The 17,361-nt window shown below is 37.8% G+C and overlaps 1 protein-coding gene across 2 annotated transcripts; it reads right to left on the bottom strand.

Annotated features, from left to right (window-relative positions):
- Positions 1–590: 590 nt before the first annotated feature.
- On the bottom strand, positions 591–11,020 carry LOC110673182 (ARM REPEAT PROTEIN INTERACTING WITH ABF2). 2 transcript variants are annotated; one of them, XM_021836232.2, is made up of 19 exons: positions 10,396–11,020; positions 10,080–10,237; positions 9,316–9,488; positions 9,110–9,230; positions 8,937–9,011; positions 8,737–8,831; positions 8,453–8,528; positions 8,064–8,171; positions 4,251–4,379; positions 4,070–4,138; positions 3,476–3,535; positions 3,171–3,294; positions 2,897–3,036; positions 2,452–2,515; positions 2,248–2,327; positions 1,823–1,887; positions 1,625–1,742; positions 1,397–1,521; positions 591–1,075 (listed from the first exon to the last, which is right to left on the bottom strand). In XM_021836232.2, exons 1-19 carry the CDS (start codon positions 10,643–10,645, stop codon positions 982–984), a joined length of 2,124 nt encoding a protein of 707 aa, XP_021691924.2. In that variant the 5' UTR covers positions 10,646–11,020; the 3' UTR covers positions 591–981. The 2 variants fall into 2 exon arrangements, 1 of the variants encoding a protein (XP_021691924.2); XR_009144101.1 differs by lacking the exons at positions 591–1,075; positions 2,452–2,515 and having other exon boundaries at positions 1,493–1,521.
- Between the last annotated feature and the right edge of the window lie 6,341 nt (positions 11,021–17,361).

The following is a 17,361-nucleotide window of genomic DNA, read 5'->3' as shown; positions in this document are numbered from 1 at the left end:
AAAGCCTACGTTTGGGAATTACGAAAAAAGGAAAGAAAGAAAACTGAGGAAATTTTTGTTTTTATTTGGAAAAATGATGAAAATGAAAGGGAGAAAATGCTGCCATCAGGCTCACTAAAACACCACAAAATTATGCTTTTTCTTTTCTTAACGGAAGAGTTGAATATCATTCTTGAAAAGAAGATCCACACAACCCGTCCTTGATACAAAATTTTGCTTCTGTATTTACGGTAAAGTGTAATGAAAATGATTAACTTTAAACAATTGGTCCTAATTAATTTTCGTATTTAAAGAAATTCTATTGTCCCCCACTCTCAAAGCACCTCTGATTCTTGAAGGACCAAAAACTTCAAACCAAGAAAGAGTGACGGGCGAATAGAAATTAGAAATCCAAGGTCAGATCAGAAAGAATCAACCAGCCAATTTGAAAGAATCTCCAATTTGAAGTACTTAGATGGTGAAGTGAATTGGTAATATTGATGGAACACATTAGCCACGCGTTTCAACAAATCACGTTCGTGTCAAACAAGCATCAACAGAGACGTGAAAAAAATTCATTTGTCTTCATGTCGAACTAATACACATGAACCTTCAATCAACAAGATGGTGCAATAGCATTAAAATATTAATTTCCGGTTCAATCCATGTTTGGAAGTGGGAAGACCTGAAATTCTGCCACAATTTTCCAGAAATCAACTCTTGCTCTCTCTGAACGCCAACTCACTAAAAGAGTTACAGAATACATAACAATACAGGGCAACAATAATGTTGATGGAGAACATACCCCATCAACATCCAAGAAAATGGAAACAATGTTCAATGTATACACATGAAACAGCATTCTGGTATCAGGGAAGATTATGTGCCATATAACCAGCCTATTAGATTTAGAACCTTCAAATGGCTCGACATGAATGAGAAGATCTACTATTTTCTGTACAATGTTATCCAGTTAGACATCAAGAATCCAATACCAGTAATCTACAGCCGCAAGTTGCGTGGGTTAAGTTTGGTAAGTGCTTTGGTAAAGTAATTCCGAATCTCGGGTATGATACGCTGGATCAAATGGGAGTGCCTGCAAATTTCAGCATACAAATAAATTTCCACCACCAAAAACAAATGTTCTTTCTCATTCTACAAAGGGAATAAGATCTCACAGAACTATTGCACTGTTCCATACACAGAGATCTCACAGAAGGATCTTACATAGGGAGGTGAAAGCATATAAAAATTGCGATGTGTAAGGGATGATTGATGATCCTAAATTTTGCCACTTTCCATGTACATATTTGAGGATTGTTTACACTTATCACATGAACCCTAATATGAGGAATACTTATTCACAGACAATGTTCTAAAGAGAATGGGAAAATGGCCTAGTAAGAGGGGCATGTACCTGGGCTTAGCATTCAATTTATCAAACTGCTCCAAGATAAACAAAATGCATGTGTGCCTCAATGAAATAGCATTGAAAGCTTCTGAAAGTTCATACATGCTTGCCACATTTTCTAGTGATATATCCTGAGAGAGAGAGAGAGAGAGAGGAGTAATCAGATTGTCATTTTCAATTTGGAAGCAGAACAAGGATCACATCCACACATGTAAACAAGCCTTCATAGCTCACCTGTGCTATGGTATATTCACAGAGTCGCTTAAGCCCCTCCAAAAGATACTGATCTGCAGCCCTCAGCAGATCTTGTGCAATATCTAATGAAATATCTATTGATCCTGTGTATATGAATCTGCAGCAAACAAAACCTATTAAATAATCAATCTGGAGAGGCTTCTTTAAGAAACTATGAAAATTTGTAATTCATCAAACCTCATCATCAACTCAAAAATCTCCCATCTAATGTTTGGAATTTCAATGTCCCTTGCATCCTTCTCCTGTGGCACATACCAAGAAAAATTAAATAAAATGCACATAGCACATATGATATGAATGTCATCCCAACCATCCTTCTCCTCCTTCCCTACTCTGTACACAAGTACAGCTTAAACTACAAATCCATCAAGACAGACTCTGGATTTCACAACAAATACATGAATGGTAACCCCTGTAATTTTCAGAAGCAAAGGTCAATATGTTATCCCCAGTTGAACAAATTCAGACTCCAGAGTTGGCAGACAAAAAAGCAACCATCTGTTTGACCATTCCTGGGCCTCAATCCACAAAAAAAAAAAAGGCAGGCTCAAGGGGAGTGTTTGATGAATGGCAACTAAACCATGACTGACAAGCATACTCACCAAGTAACCTCCATCAAACATTGCACGAAATGCATCTGAAGAAGCAAGCAAGCAAATTCTATGAGCACAGAACCGTCTACCTGCAGTACACAAAAAATATGAATTTGTAAGAGAGGGTTCAAGCAAACAAATCTTCTATACTAGCAAGAACTGCAAGACAACAATTCTACAAAAGCTAACTATCAGATAATTTTTATTTACAACCTTCGACCAGAAAGGTAACATCAGACAAAGTAGAATTGTTTACATACTGCTCCCCTAGATATACCTGCAGGAAGAAAGGTGTTATCATAAACATGAATTTCTAAATAACATCTAAAAAATTTGAAAGTTTACATCCTTGTCATATTTAAAAGTTAACAAACAACAAGCAAATAATACTAATAAATTGTTAGATGCCAAATCCCCAACTGTTTTTTCTTTCTTAACATTTTCATCCATCTATATCCTAGCCTCGAAACACAAGGACTGGAATGAGTTCAAGGGATGATTATGATCACAAATAATAAATTGGTAAACCAAGGACCTTTTATAATAAATATCTACTATACCGATTGTGACTTCCAAAAACATTAAACTCGAATTTATTATGTCACATCATAAAAAACTGAATAGAATAAGACCTAGCATTTTTAGACAGCAAACTCACCTGTGGTGTTGGAGAAGGGGGAGCTGCATCCACGGGAGAGAGAGACATTGCTTTATTTGCCAACTTGTAGAGAGCTACAGCTCCATCAATTTGTTGCTTTGGGCTTGTAGAGCTGAGAAGGCCAAGAAGTAACTCCAATCCTGCATTAGAAAAATGATGAGGAATCTCTAACCAGCACGATCATTTTAAGTCAATGAACACTATTCCAAACTGATGATTTCTTTTCCCAATTTTAAATATGAAAACGGGCAGAATTAGGGAGAATATGACATGCCATTGTTATCAATGAATATGGTTCTCTGATCATCTGGGGAACAAAGATGTGCAAGAGCCAAAGCAACACGTCGTTGGACAGCCTTCTCTGCTACACGCATTAGATATAACAAATGTTTTAAAACCTACGAAAGAAAAACACTGGTACAGCTTAGCGTTGAACATTACATTTAGAAAAAAAGAAAAACACTAGTACAGTTTCAACAGACTAGATATTGTCAGAGATGATAAAAGGAGGGCGAGAGAGAGAGATCGACAGACTAGATATTGCCAAAGATAATAAAAGGAGAAAGAGAGAGAGCTCACCCGTCCATGAATCTTTTCCTCTAATCTTTTCAAAGTCTTGGATACACAATCTTTTGTTGCCTGCACGTGTAATTATTAATTGTCTATTGATCATGGTAGGCCCAGCAAAAAAGAGCAATGAACTGGTAAACATCTAGGTTCCTAAATGAATTCATTGTTAAGGAGTAGAGCAGTTAGGAGGTTAGTCCAGTAGTTAAATACGAAGATTCTATTGTACTAATATATTGTAATTACTCTCCAGTCAATTGTAATTGTAGAGAGCAGTTATAGGATCCAAAGAAATATAAATAGGAACTTAATTGTAAAGAGGAGACTATCCAAGATCATTAATAATCAAAGATATCTCTAATCTCTTAAATATTCTCTTTCTCTTCTCATCTACTCTCTTCTATTTTCTCATCTACTTCTATTCTTTTCTCATCTATTTCTATCTCTCTCCCTATTCCTCTGTTTTAGTAAGTGTGCAGACTGATATGTAACATTCATGATTTCATGCTACCATGTAGTTAAAGAATATAGAATCGGCAGCATAGGCACATAAAGGAGACTAATCATAACAGCTATGTTAAACAATGAAATGATTAATGAACATACTTGAACAATAAATTCCCCATCTTGCAGCTTCTGGACACCTCCCACCCTAATAAAATCGGACACATTATCCTATAGGAAAAATGAATGAACAATAAGATCGTATCAAGTTAAAAAGTCTCACTCTCAAAAATACTGGGATTTGGGTCCTTGAGTTCATCAGAATTCATAACCTACAGCATACCTCATTATCGGCAAGACCATATAGAGCAAATGCAGCATTATGTTGAAGAGATCCATTTTTTGAATCCAGAAGCTTCAGTAATGGCACCAAACCACCATTATAAGCTATACCAGCTTGATTGTGCGAGTCCTGCAAGCAAAAAAAATAAAAAATAAAAAAATAAAGCCAAAAAGAACCATCCAACAAGAACGCAGCTCAATTGAGCAATTTAGTGAGAAAGTACAGAAATACATGTGTGTTGTGTAAAGACTACATGGTAAGTTAAATTGACAAAAAATATGTTTCTATTTCTTTGCAATGCTAATGACACAAAATATACATTTCTCACATTTTTTACATTTTCAAAAATTAATATCTTTTATAATCATTGCAAAAAATTTAAAGGTAACTCCGCCTAAGTAATTTGTGCTTAGCCGGTCCCAAGCCCGAATAAAGGAGGAGGGTTGCGATAGGTGACAACCAGCGTAAAAATTTTGTCACATCCTATGATATGGATTCAAATGATATAAACGTTGAGGCGTCCTTTACTTACGACGCGCTACATCGGAGCCCGGGTGTAGTGAGAAATATGCAAAGGTGTAGGGCGTTCACCGAAAGCAACGTGCCATGCCGGCGCCCGGGCGTAGTGTTAAATGAGTAAGGGTTCCCACATCATGGACGGGTGTGGGTAAAAAAATTAGTCTATAAGACAAATAGTAGAACAGATAGTGAAACAGAACACAAGATAGGCATAGAAAACAATAGAAGATATCATAGAAAGAGATTAATTAGGAATGAACAAGATAGGAGGAAAATTAAGGTTAGTACTTGAAATGTTAGATCACTTACATAAAAATTAATAGAGCTTATGAATGCCTTGGAAAGAAGAATAGTGAATATTGCTTGCATTCAAAAGACTAAATGGGTAGGAGAGAAAAGCAAGGACTTAAGTAATTCAGAGTACAAACTGTTGTTTATCGGAAAGGAGAGGAACAAGAACAGAGTGGGCATAATCATAGACAGGACATTGAAAGATGTTGTAATAGCTGTGAAAAGAATAGGAGATAGAATTATACTAGTAAAGCTAGTACCAGAAAAAGAAATAATAAATGTAGTTAGGGCTTACGCTTCACAAATAGGACTAGATAGTGAGAGTAAACAAAGATTTTGGGAAGATATGGATGATCTAATACAAAACATACCGAATAAAGAGAATGTTTTCATCGGTGAAGATTTGAATGGACATGTAGGAAGTGATAGGCAAGGTTACGAGAATGTTCATGGAGGTTTTAGTTTTAACAGCCGAAATGAGGAAGGAAAAATCATCCTAAATTTTGCTATAGCATACAACCTAAAACTAGCAAATACCTACTTTATAAAAAGAAAATCACATTTAATGAGTTTTAAAAGTGTGCAACATAAAAGCCAAATTGACTTCCTCTTAATCAGGAAGTCAAATAGAGCTCTATGCAAGGATTGCAAAGTCATTCCAGGACAGACTTTAACAAGTCAACATCAGTTAGTAATCTTGAATGTCAAGTTTAGGAATAATTCAAGTAAGGTTAGAAGAAATAGTGTAGCTCGAACAAAGTAGTGGGAGTTGAAAGGAGTAAAGCAAGTGAAGTTCAAAAATGAGCTTCTCGAGTCCGAAGCATGAAAGCTGGATGTGGAGACCAATGATATGTGGATACAAATGGCATCAAAGATTAGAGAAGTAGCTAGAAAAGTACTTAAAGAGTCTAGAGGACATGGACCACCCTCAAAAGAGAGATGGTGATGGAATGAGAAAGTACAAAAGGCAGTGAAGAAAAAAAGGGAATGATATAAGAAATTACCTAAGTGTAACAATAATGAAACATATGAACAGTACAAGATAGCAAAGAAAGACAAAAAAGGCAGTTAGTCAAGCAAGAGCGCAGGCCTTTGAAAAGTTATATGAGAAACTTGAACTAAAGAAGGGGAGAAAGATATTTATAGATTAGCAAGGAGGAGAAAAGAAATGTCAATATCTCAATCAAATTAGGTGCATTAAGGATAAAGAATGAAAAGTGTTGGTGAAAAATGAGGATATTAAAGAAAGATGGAGAAATTATTTTGATGATCTCTTTAACAATAGTCAAAGTGATAATAGCATGAATATAGACTACAGAGCAATAGAAAAGAATGTGAATTATACTAGAAAGATTGGATCTTTAGAAGTAAAGGAAGCAGATTGGATCTTTAGAAGTAAAGGAAGCACTTAAGAGAATGAAAGTGGGTAAAGCCTGTGGACCCGATGAAATACGAATTGAAGTGTGGAAGTGTTTGGGAGATATGGGAGTGACATGGTTAACTAAATTGTTTAATAAGATTTTAAACTCAAAGAAAATGTTTGATGAATGGAGGAGGAGTATTTTAGTACCTATTTTTAAAAATAAGGGAGACATACAGAGTTGTACAAACTACAGGGGAATTAAACTCATGAGCCATACTATGAAGTTGTGGAAAAAAGTTGTGAAACATCGACTACGTCATGACACTTCTATCTCTCCCAATCAATTAGGCTTCATGCCCGGTCGTTTAACTATGGAAGCGATCTTTCTCATTAGAAGCTTGATGGAGAAATATAGAGATGTGAAGAAAGATCTACACATGATTTTTATCGATTTGGAGAAGGTTTATGATAGTGTTCCAAGAGATGTCTTATGTAGAATATTAGAACAAAAAAGGGTATCTATTAGGTACATATAAGTGTTGAAAGATATGCATGACGGAGCAACTACTATTGTGCGCACAGTGAGAGGGGACACGAGATTTTCCTATCTCAATTGGATTACACCAAAGTTCAGCTGTAAGCCCTTACCTTTTTACATTAGTTTTAGATGAATTAACGAAACATATACAATAGAGTATTACTTGGTGCATGATATTTGCAAATGATATAGTTCTGATAAATGAGATGCGAGAATGAGTCAATAGAAAGTTGAGCTTTTGAGAAGTACTGTAGAGCCAAAGGGTTTTAAGTAAAGTAGAACGAAAACAGAATACATGCATTGCAAGTTCAGTGAAAGCCGAACTGGTGATAGGGAAGGAGTTAGTTTGGATGGAGTGGTACTGCCCCAAAGTAATCATTTTAAATATCTCAGCTCAATCCTTCAAGTAGATGGGGAATGTGAGAAAGATGTTAATCATAAAATTAAAGCTGGATGGTTGAAGTAGATAAGTGCCACGTGAATTTTATGTGATCGCAAAATTTCCAATAAGTTGAAAGAAAAATTTTACCGTACAGCCATACGACCGGCCATATTATATGGTAGTGAGTGTTAGGCACTGAAGGAGTCATATGTGTCTAAGATAAGAGTTGCGGAGATGAGAATGTTAAGGTGGATGAATGGTCATACTAGACTAGATAAAGTCCGTAATGAAAATATTAGAGAAAATGTAGGAGTAGTGCCAAATGAGGACAAGTCGAGAGAAGGAAGATTGAGATGGTTTGGTCATGTGAAGCGTAGACATACAGAGGCTCCAGTTAGACAAATAGAGCACATTAGGTTAGAAGATAGAAAGAAAAGAAGGGATTAACCTAAACTGACTTGGAGAAGAATAGTACAACATGACCTAGAAGCATTACACATTTTCGAGGATTTAACCCAAAATCGTTTAGAATGGAGAAAGAGAATTCATATAGCCGACCGCAAATTCTTGGGATAAACGCTTAGTTGAGTTGAGTTGAGCAAAAAATTTAAAGGTAAATAAATAAATACACCCTGACATGAAAGCAATAGTGATTTCATAATGCCATTAGGATATACTTTGATGTAAATAAAGCATGCATAAGATAGAAAGAATAGTAACCTGTGCCAACCTCCCCAGTGCAAAGGCTGACATTTCCCTCAGCTGTAGATCAGGAGAGTGAAGCATCTCTATCAAAGGTTGAACTGCACCCCTTTGTACAATGTGAACCTAAAAACAAATCATGTTTTTAATCTAAAGTAGGAAAAGGTGGTTGTTTTGTGTGTGTGTGTGTGTGTGTGTGTGTGTTTTGAGGGGCAGGGTGGATTGAGTCTATCTGCTAAAAAAGTCAACTCTTTTGTTTATCTGCTAAATGGACTGCTGGAAACAAAAACTAAGAAACTAGAAAGAGTGGACAGTATTTATTTTCTTGCCTTCCATCTTCTCAACAATTAGCTGTAGAAAGTGGATAATTCTCAAGGAAAGGAAAATGAAGCCAAGCTTGAGTCTACCTTGCAATCCGAGTCGGTTGCAGCAAATTGTCCAAGTAACAAAGCAGCCTCCCTCTGGCTCTCAGAGCAGCAGGAACTGTATCCAAGAAATAAATGATAAGTTGCAAAACTAAATTAAAAAAATCTTCACACGAGGAAAAGAATATAGTGTTAAAAAATAAAATACAATAACAATTAATCCTTAATTCCAAACTAGTTGGGGTCGGCTATATGGATGGACTTATGCATAAACTACCAAAACAAATGGAAAGACATTTCAAGGGTGCCAAAGGATTTAGACAAACCTAAGTAAACCAATAACAGGTTGCAGAGCACCGGCAGCAAGGACTTCTTTCTTTATGTTTGGGGATGAATGCACCAGATTTCCGATCACACCAACCTGTGAGAATGAGAATTTTTTTTTTTCCATGATAAAGCTAATATCAAGTGCAAAAATAAAATTCCACATTAATGAAAAATTCAAAATTGATATCACATGGCATACAGCTTCATAGTGTATAGCAGCATCCTCAGATCGTAGCATTAGAATGAGGGTAGGAAGAGCATTACATTCAACAATCTGCAAAATCAAAGAGTTTGTATCATAATTCATACTATTGTTTACTGATATTAAACTCAAACCTTATACAGTCCAATTTCCAAGTCAAGGTTTATCACCTGCGTTTTATTCTCATCATTCTTAAAAGCCAGTGTTCGTAGTGCCCCAGCAGCAGCTCTTTGCACCTTTGTGTCGACGAATTCAAGCAACTCAACCAGAGGAGGAATTCCACCTTCCATCCTGTAGGACCAATTACAATGAAGATAAGAAGAAAGTAGTGTTCAATTCAGAAATCGAAATAAAATTACCACTAGAATGAGCAAACCTAACGCGAGTCTTAATGCTACTGTTCTCATGAGCTAAATTGGTGATAGCATCAGCTGCCCTTCTAATTACACTATTTACTGCCCGACAACTAGAACCATCCTTGTGCCTCTTCAACAGGTCCACAAGAAGTGACAATGCCCCAGTGTCAACTATGAGTTGCTGATGCTCTGGCTGTTCACAGCAAAGATTTAAAAACAGAAAAAGTGTTTAGGAATGAGGGGAAAGGAAAATTTTAATTCAATCACATTAAGAGCATTTCTCAAAAAAATATGTTTGATCTGCCATCTTTGTTTGCCTTTCTTAGCTTCATTTTTGGAATTACAACGTCATGGTTGTAGGCGTATGTTAATAGTATGATATTCTTGCAAATTTTAAAAACAAGAAATGATCGCATACTCCCGGCAACTAGAACTTTCATGCGATGAAACAAGGGGAAGAATACTAACTGTTTCATTCACTGCAAGGCACATCAGATTTCTTGCCACATCAAAAAAAAAAAAAAAAAGAAAAAGACTTATCCCTAATATATCAATATCATGTCAATATGATAATTTGAAAATTTTCTTTGTAGAAAATTTTCATAACTAACTTCAATTTATAGATAATTAACATCATAACATAAATGTTGAACAGGAGTTAACTTCTTATTATAGTTGAACTTCTCTGGACAGAGAACTGAAACCTCCAAACCAAAGATGCTATAAAAACAAGTATCTAAAACTTAAAAATGAAAAAATAGACACGAAAAGAACATATAACGACCTTCACAGCAAGCAGTCCTAGAGCAAAAGCACTCCCCTTCTCGACCTCGTGCTCAAACGGCTTTGGATTAGGGTCAGCTTCACTTGACTGCGGCGCTTGAAGATGCTTAACCAGAGCTGGAACTGCACCTCCTTCAACAATTACATTCACTAATTCTTCTGAAAACAATGATCACCAAACACAACACTTTCTCAATTTATAAGCAACACATGCAAAAAATCACTTACACATAAAGAGAGATCTTGATTTCTGAAAAAAGCAGAGTCTGTCTATTGAAGAAATGAAAGAGATGGAACGAGAGAGGTGGAGGAATTACCATTTTTGGCTAACTCTGCAAGGACGTGAGTGGCGCGTTTCGCAGCTGCTCGATCGGCCTCGTTCCAAGAGAAGGTCGAGTTAAGGATATTTACCTGGGAAGCCACCTCGTACAAAAGCGCTTGCCGCGCATCGCCGAAAGGGACAGCCGTCGAGATCTCTCGCCGCTCCTCTTCGATCTCTTCCTCCAGTTTCCGCTTATGTCCCTTCCTCTCTGGGAGACCCAGATCTTGGCTGCTCTGCGGCTCCATCAAGTACAGGAACGCACATGGATTGAGACAGAACGACAGAAAGGGAGGCTAAACAGAAATGAAAAAATTTTCGAATAGAAAGAAAGATTGATAGATGAGGGACATTTTGGGGATTTTAGAAAAAAAATTAGCAAGCTTTGTTGTAACTTTAGTGATTTTCCTTCCTTTTCTTTTGTTTTCTCTTCCGGTGGGGAAATTGGATGTGTTGTATTTAAACGGGCCACGTCATTTTCCGGTACGGGAAGGGTGAAAACTACGCCCCTGCTTTTCTTTTTGGGTAAAACGTCTGACTTGCACTCCCGCTGGAGAAACTATGAGATATGCTAACGTGCGCACTCTATAGGTGAGTGGGCGGAATTGGTGGTCCACGCTCAATTTAGGAAGAGCGTATGTACATACGTCTCATCAATATTGTGTATATATATATATATATATATATATATATATATATTTTTTTTTTTTTTCTCAGAGATTATCATATAATATAAAGTTATGGAGAAATAGAATGGAGAAGTAATAATAATAATAATAATTATTATTATTATTATTATTATAATTTTGGGTAATTTGTTCTGGCCATTCTTAAACTCTATGATATTTCATTTTAACTTAATTTTAGTTCATTAAAATAAATTTTTTAAACTTTAATGTTATTTAAAAAAAAAAAGTCACGGTAACTTATAATAATGGATTTTTAAATTGAAAATAAAATTATCCTTTTATTTTTTTTCTTTTATATCTTTATAAAAATTAATTAATAATTATTATAATAAAATTATTTTATGTTAATTAAATTTATAAATAAAATTATTAATTATATATATTAATTTAATTTAATTTAATTTATAACAACTTAGAAAAATAATAATATTATTAATATAAATTTTAAAACAATGTTTTATTAGTATATGATATTTTATTAATATTTTAATTTTATATAAAAATAATAATAATAATAACAATAATAACAAATTTACTTTAATTAAATAATAATTTAATATTTATTAAAAATTAATCGGTTAAAGGAATTTTTTGAAAATAAAATTAAATTTAAGAGATTTTTTAAATAAATTTAAATTAAATAATTAAAATAAAATAATTATTTAAATTAAAAATAATCGGTATAATTTACTCTAATAATATAGTATTGCAGAAAAAAATATATTATTTACTGGTCTAAGTATACAAATAAATATTATTATTTTATTTATGTAAAAGTGCACCTAAACTTTCTAAGGATAATAATCAAGTAATTATTTTTAATTTAATTTAATTAAATAATTTAAAGCATATAACTTTCTATCTCTACTCCCCTTATTTCTTAAAAAAAAAAAACGTTGGGTAATTATGATTTTCACTGAACACAGTAAAAGACTTTAGCTAGATGCCTGAAGGCTTAAGCCGCTTTTGAACCAGGAAATGTCTATGCCAAAATGGCCTCATCGCGTTGCGATTGACGGTTAATATTGTAATTTACTTGTCTTGGTTGGACTTTTTATTTTTTATTTTTTAGTATTTAGTTATATTTTTTATGTGATTATAAAATTCTTAATAAATTGAAATGAAAATTTTAACGTACAACCATACGACCGGCAATGTTATATGGTAGTGAGTGTTGGACACTGAAAGTGTAACACCTCAAAAATTTTAAAATTTATGAGCATTTTTGGTATTTTAATTTTATTTAAATTTTAGGAATTTTTTTTTTAGATTTTTCGGATTTTAAAAATCGGGTTCGATTTTCCGAAAATATAAACTTTGATGATTTTTAAAAATTAATTTAAAGACCACGTGGCAAAACTAAAAATATATTTGGAGTCTACGTATTTTTCTGAGTTTTCTAGATTTTTTTCGAAATTTTTGGACCTCGTTTTCGGTCCCGAGGCAGAGTAAAAATTCAAAATTTTATATCTTGAATCGGACCGGCCGAATCGAACCTGACCGGATCGGACCGGTCGAATCGGACCGGCCTTTTCCTTCTTCTTCTTTCCTTCCCCGCGCGCGTCGACCTCCTCCCCTTCTCTCTCTCTTTTCTCTCTCCTCGCCCCGCCGGCCACCACCTCCCCACTGCCACCCGGTAGGCGGCCGCCACCCAGCCTCCTCAGCTAGCCGGCCGCCGCCTCAAACGGCCAGAAACCGCGCTTGAATTCCCTCCCTCGCGCGCGCGGCGTTTCGGCTTCCCCGGCCAAAATCCGACTGATCCGGCCACCAATTGGACCTGGTCTTGTGTCTAAAATTATCTACTCGGCGAGAGCTTTCCATAGACACCAAGAACGCCGAAATCCATCGAGCGGTTTGTCCAATTTTTGCTCAGGAAGTTTTTAGCCCATTTTGACTTTTAGGCTAGATTTCTCGAAAACCGTGAATCCCACGAGAAAACCGAGGGTACCAGCAAGCTCCACTCGTCGAGAGCTTCGCGGCGACATAAATTTCAAATTTTTCAGACACCGTTTTTCGGTGGGTCCCACGGAACTTCGCAGTATTTTTCCGAGCATTTAATGAGCTTGAAAAATTCTAAAAAATTTATGTACTAACCCCCGTGTTATGGGCTTCGTGTAGGTATCCTCGATTCGCGGAATTCGGCTGATTGGCCAGCGAAATTCGCCGACATGCACTGGAAAAGTCTCCGAATTGCACCGAGGTTTTGGCTAGCCCCCATTGTCAAACGTCCTGAGCGCGTCCCCGAAGTCGGAATCAGCAAAGGTAAACCCGAACCTTGTTTTTTCGTAATTTTCTAGTGCTTAACTAGGATTAAAAATCCATAAAATATTCGTGGTAGCTCAGAAAATTATGATTCTTTTTGCAATAGCCTAGTAATATTGCTAAGGACCGCGGGGCAAAGTTTTAGAATTTTTAGAGCTTTTTTGGGTAGTTTTTGCAAAAATGATTAATTATAAGGACTAAATTGAAATTTTACATATTGTGATGGATGACTGATTTGATGGGCCCAGGAGGGGCTGTGGGATGTGATTGAGTTGTGGATATATGGATTGTGAATATAGAAGTGTGTTTTGAGCCCTTTTTGCAGGTTGGGTAGGTCCTAGGTGTAGGGAGACTCACGGATTTTCTACGACTTAGGACGTATTGGTCTTTTTCTTTGTTTGTATTGAGTCAAATTTATTAAATGATTGTAATAAAATTGTCGGGTGAGATGACCTTCTTCCTCCGCCACCGCCTCAGTGACCATCGTCATGGCGGTGAGTAAAATATTAATTTTAATTGTAATTTCGATATTATTATATGTTCAAGCATGCCCATGCATCACTTATATGCATATATTTATGTAGTTAAACTCTAGGCACGATTTATGTTGCATTCATAACTGTTAGCGTGCCATGGATGTTGTTGTGGTAATTTGGAGCAGTGTGCGTGCGTTGGTGTGCGTGTGATGTGGTGTGGACTATGGATGGGGCCGGGTAGACACGCTTGAGATCTTTCTTTGGGACCGGTCCTTGGGGTAGACACGGCTTGAGTTCTTGGCGGGACCCCGATTTGATTATTAAGTGGAAGTCCGAGCTGAGTTCTTCGCTGGCACCAGGTTGGATTTAAGAGAGCTGTATAGGGGATCAGCTCCCATATATTATGATTGATGTTACAGGGTGCGTGAGTGCTCCAAATTTACCTTTTTGATGTTATGATGTGAAAATGTCATTGATGTTGCATTTCACTCTACAGGGTGCATTAGTTTTAGATAGTTATAGAGATTATGGTTAAAATTGATATTTTACTCTCTGAGTCGAACGCTCACTCCTGTTCAATATTTTTCCAGGCCACAGGAGGATATTTTTGAGGTTAACCTGCTTCCTTTCCTCGCAGGTTGTTTATCAATATTTGTGTAATTTTATTTACTCCTAGAATTTCCGCATGTGTTAGAAATGTTTATTTGATTTGGGTCTGTAAACTAAATTATTATTGTGGACCTGTAAAATTATTATATGCATGTTTGATGGACTGGATGAGGGAGCTGAGCTCCCATTTATCATTATGATGATATGAGTATGTGGAGGGTGAGCTGAGCTCCCCAATGGATTGTTTATTGTGTTTACAGGTCGGGTGAGTCAAAAACTCTCCGTTGGTAGGTCCATTTTATGGCCGGACTCTGTCCGGTTGGTTTCTTGAAATTGGGCCCAAATGGGCCTTAGAGTTGGGTAAATGAATAGTTAAGGCTTACTACGGGCCTCGGGGGCTTTAGGCTGGCCCAGGTCCTAGTGCCGGTCCGGCCCATAGGTTGGGTCGTGACAAATGTGGTATCAGAGCTTAGGCTCCAGATTCTTAGGGAATGTTTGTCTAAAGTGTTGGGAAGAGTCTACTAGGAGTCACATGCGGAAAAATAGGGTCCACATTCGTCTTGCATTGTCGTCTTTGCTTCTAGTTTTTGCTTCATATATTGTGTGTAAATATGAGTCTATAGAGCGGTGTAATGTGCAGTTTTGAATTTTGTGAGCTAATGCTGCTGAATTTCAGGAAAATGCGTAGAAGTAGGAGAGCTACCATGCATTGTGAACCGGATGTGCTCGACGAGGTGTCAAGACAGATGAGGCGCTGCCAGGAGGCGGGTAGGAGGCCTAGAGTCGCTCAAGTAAGAGCACCGCCACGACAGATCGATCTTTTATGGCACAGGGTCCCATGGACCCAATGGCAGCTACTCTAGCTGGGTTGCAGAGAACCATCGACATGATGGCGCAGTATATGGTCCACCCTCCACAGCAGCAGCAGTCCACCGCACCAAGAGGGGAACCTTACAAACAGATAATCAATTTTAAGAAGTTGGTGCCTGGTACTTATGATGTGTCAGACGATGCATATCGGTTTTTGGTTTCCTGCAGACAGGCAGGAACAGAGTTGCAGTTGACTGATAGAAGACTAATAGAGTGTATGCAGCATGTCATGGGGCCTATGCCTAGACAGTGGATGAATGACTACATATTACCTCGGATGGAGGGTTTGTCGTGGACTCAGTTTGTGGAACTGTTCATCAATCGGTTTGTGCCAGAAAGCTTCAGAGATCAGAAACAGTGGGCCTTTGAGGCCTTAAGACAGAATGGCGTGCAGTAGATGAATATGCTCTGCACTCGAATTGAGCAGATATGCCCCTACAGCAGTAGCTATAGAAACTATGAAGGTGAAGAGATTCCTAAAGGGGCTTGACAGGAGGTATGCAAACCTGGCCATGATGTCTGATCAGTCTTTTGATGTGGTAGTTGATCGAGCCAGACAGATAGAGATTAGCTATGCGGTGGATGACAGCGGAAGAGCAAAGAAAAACAAAGCAGAGGGTTCTTCAGGTGTTCCCCACATGGGTACTTCGGATAGTGGGGGCCAGACTAATTACAGAGGAAGAAGCAGGAATAAGAGAAGTGGTTTCAGACACAAATCCCGAGGGTTCAGACCAGGGTACGGATCCAGCAGTGGTCATAGTTCGGGGTACAGCAGTTCTGGGTCTGGATCAGGATCCTCCTTGGCACCTTGTGCATAGTGTGGAAGGGGACATTCAGGACCTTGTTTGATGGGTTCAGGAGTATGCTTCAGGTGTGGCCAACCAGGTCACTTTGCTAGAGAATGCCCCATGTTCAGCGAGCCACAGATGGGGTCACAGGGTTCTGTTGCAAATGTTCCTCGTCAGTTGTATCCGGGTGCTTCGGCATGGCGGTGATCGATGGCCACAGTGGTCGAGGACAAGGGGACATGGATTTGGAGGCGGTCGGGAGGTAGAAGTCGATGTCGTGGTTACGCCACTCAGGGTAGGGGTCAAGCTCGGGTTTTCACCCTGACCCACCAGGATGCTCAGGCTTCAAATGCAGTTGTGGTAGGTATTCTTCTGGTCTGTTCCTATGAGGCTCGTGTTTTGATAGATCCGGGTGTTACGCACTCATTTGTCTCCCCTGTGTTTGTCATGAGGTTGGGTAAAAACCCTACAACTTTAGAATGCCCTTTGTCGGTAACTACCCCACTTAGTGACAACATAGATGTAGATATGGTTTTTCCGGGTAGCCCAGTGGTAGTGGATGGAAAGATCCTCCCAGCAGACTTGGTTCCTCTACCAGTAATGGATTTTGATGTAATCCTGGGGATGGATTGGTTGTCAACTCACTATGCCACTTTAGACTGCAGGAACAAAAAGGTCTATTTCCACATACCTGGTGTGGAAGAGTTTAGCTTTGATGGTAACAGGAGCGTGGCTCCATATAATTTGGTGTCAGCAATTAGTGCTAGAAAAATGTTGAGGCGTGGATGCCAAGGGTATTTGGCATTGGTGAGAGATACATCTGTAGAAGGTGTCAGCATGGAAAATGTTCCTGTTGTCAGAGAATTTATGGATGTCTTCCCAGAGGAGCTTCCAGGGTTGCCACCAGGAAGGGAAATAGAGTTTTGCATTGATATTGTGCCGGGTACAAACCCCATATCCATGCCACCTTACAGGATGGCACCAGCAGAATTGAAAGAGCTGAAGGAGCAACTACAGGAGCTTTTGGACAAGGGTTTCATACGTCCGAGCACTTCACCCTGTGGTGCTCCTGTTCTATTCGTGAGAAAGAAGGATGGGCCATTGAGGTTATGTATTGACTACAGACAGCTGAACAAGGTGACTGTGAAGAACAAGTATCCACTTCCTCGGATCGATGACCTGTTTGATCAGCTCCAAGGGGCTAGATTCTTTTCCAAGATAGACCTGCGATCAGGCTACCATCAGTTGAGAATCAGGGATGAGGACGTGT

This window comes from Hevea brasiliensis, chromosome 15, assembly GCF_030052815.1.
Source record: "Hevea brasiliensis isolate MT/VB/25A 57/8 chromosome 15, ASM3005281v1, whole genome shotgun sequence".
NCBI classification, from domain to species: Eukaryota; Viridiplantae; Streptophyta; class Magnoliopsida; order Malpighiales; family Euphorbiaceae; genus Hevea; species Hevea brasiliensis.
The sequence above is the reverse complement of the archived record's forward strand: the minus strand, read 5'-3'. Positions and strand labels throughout refer to the sequence as shown.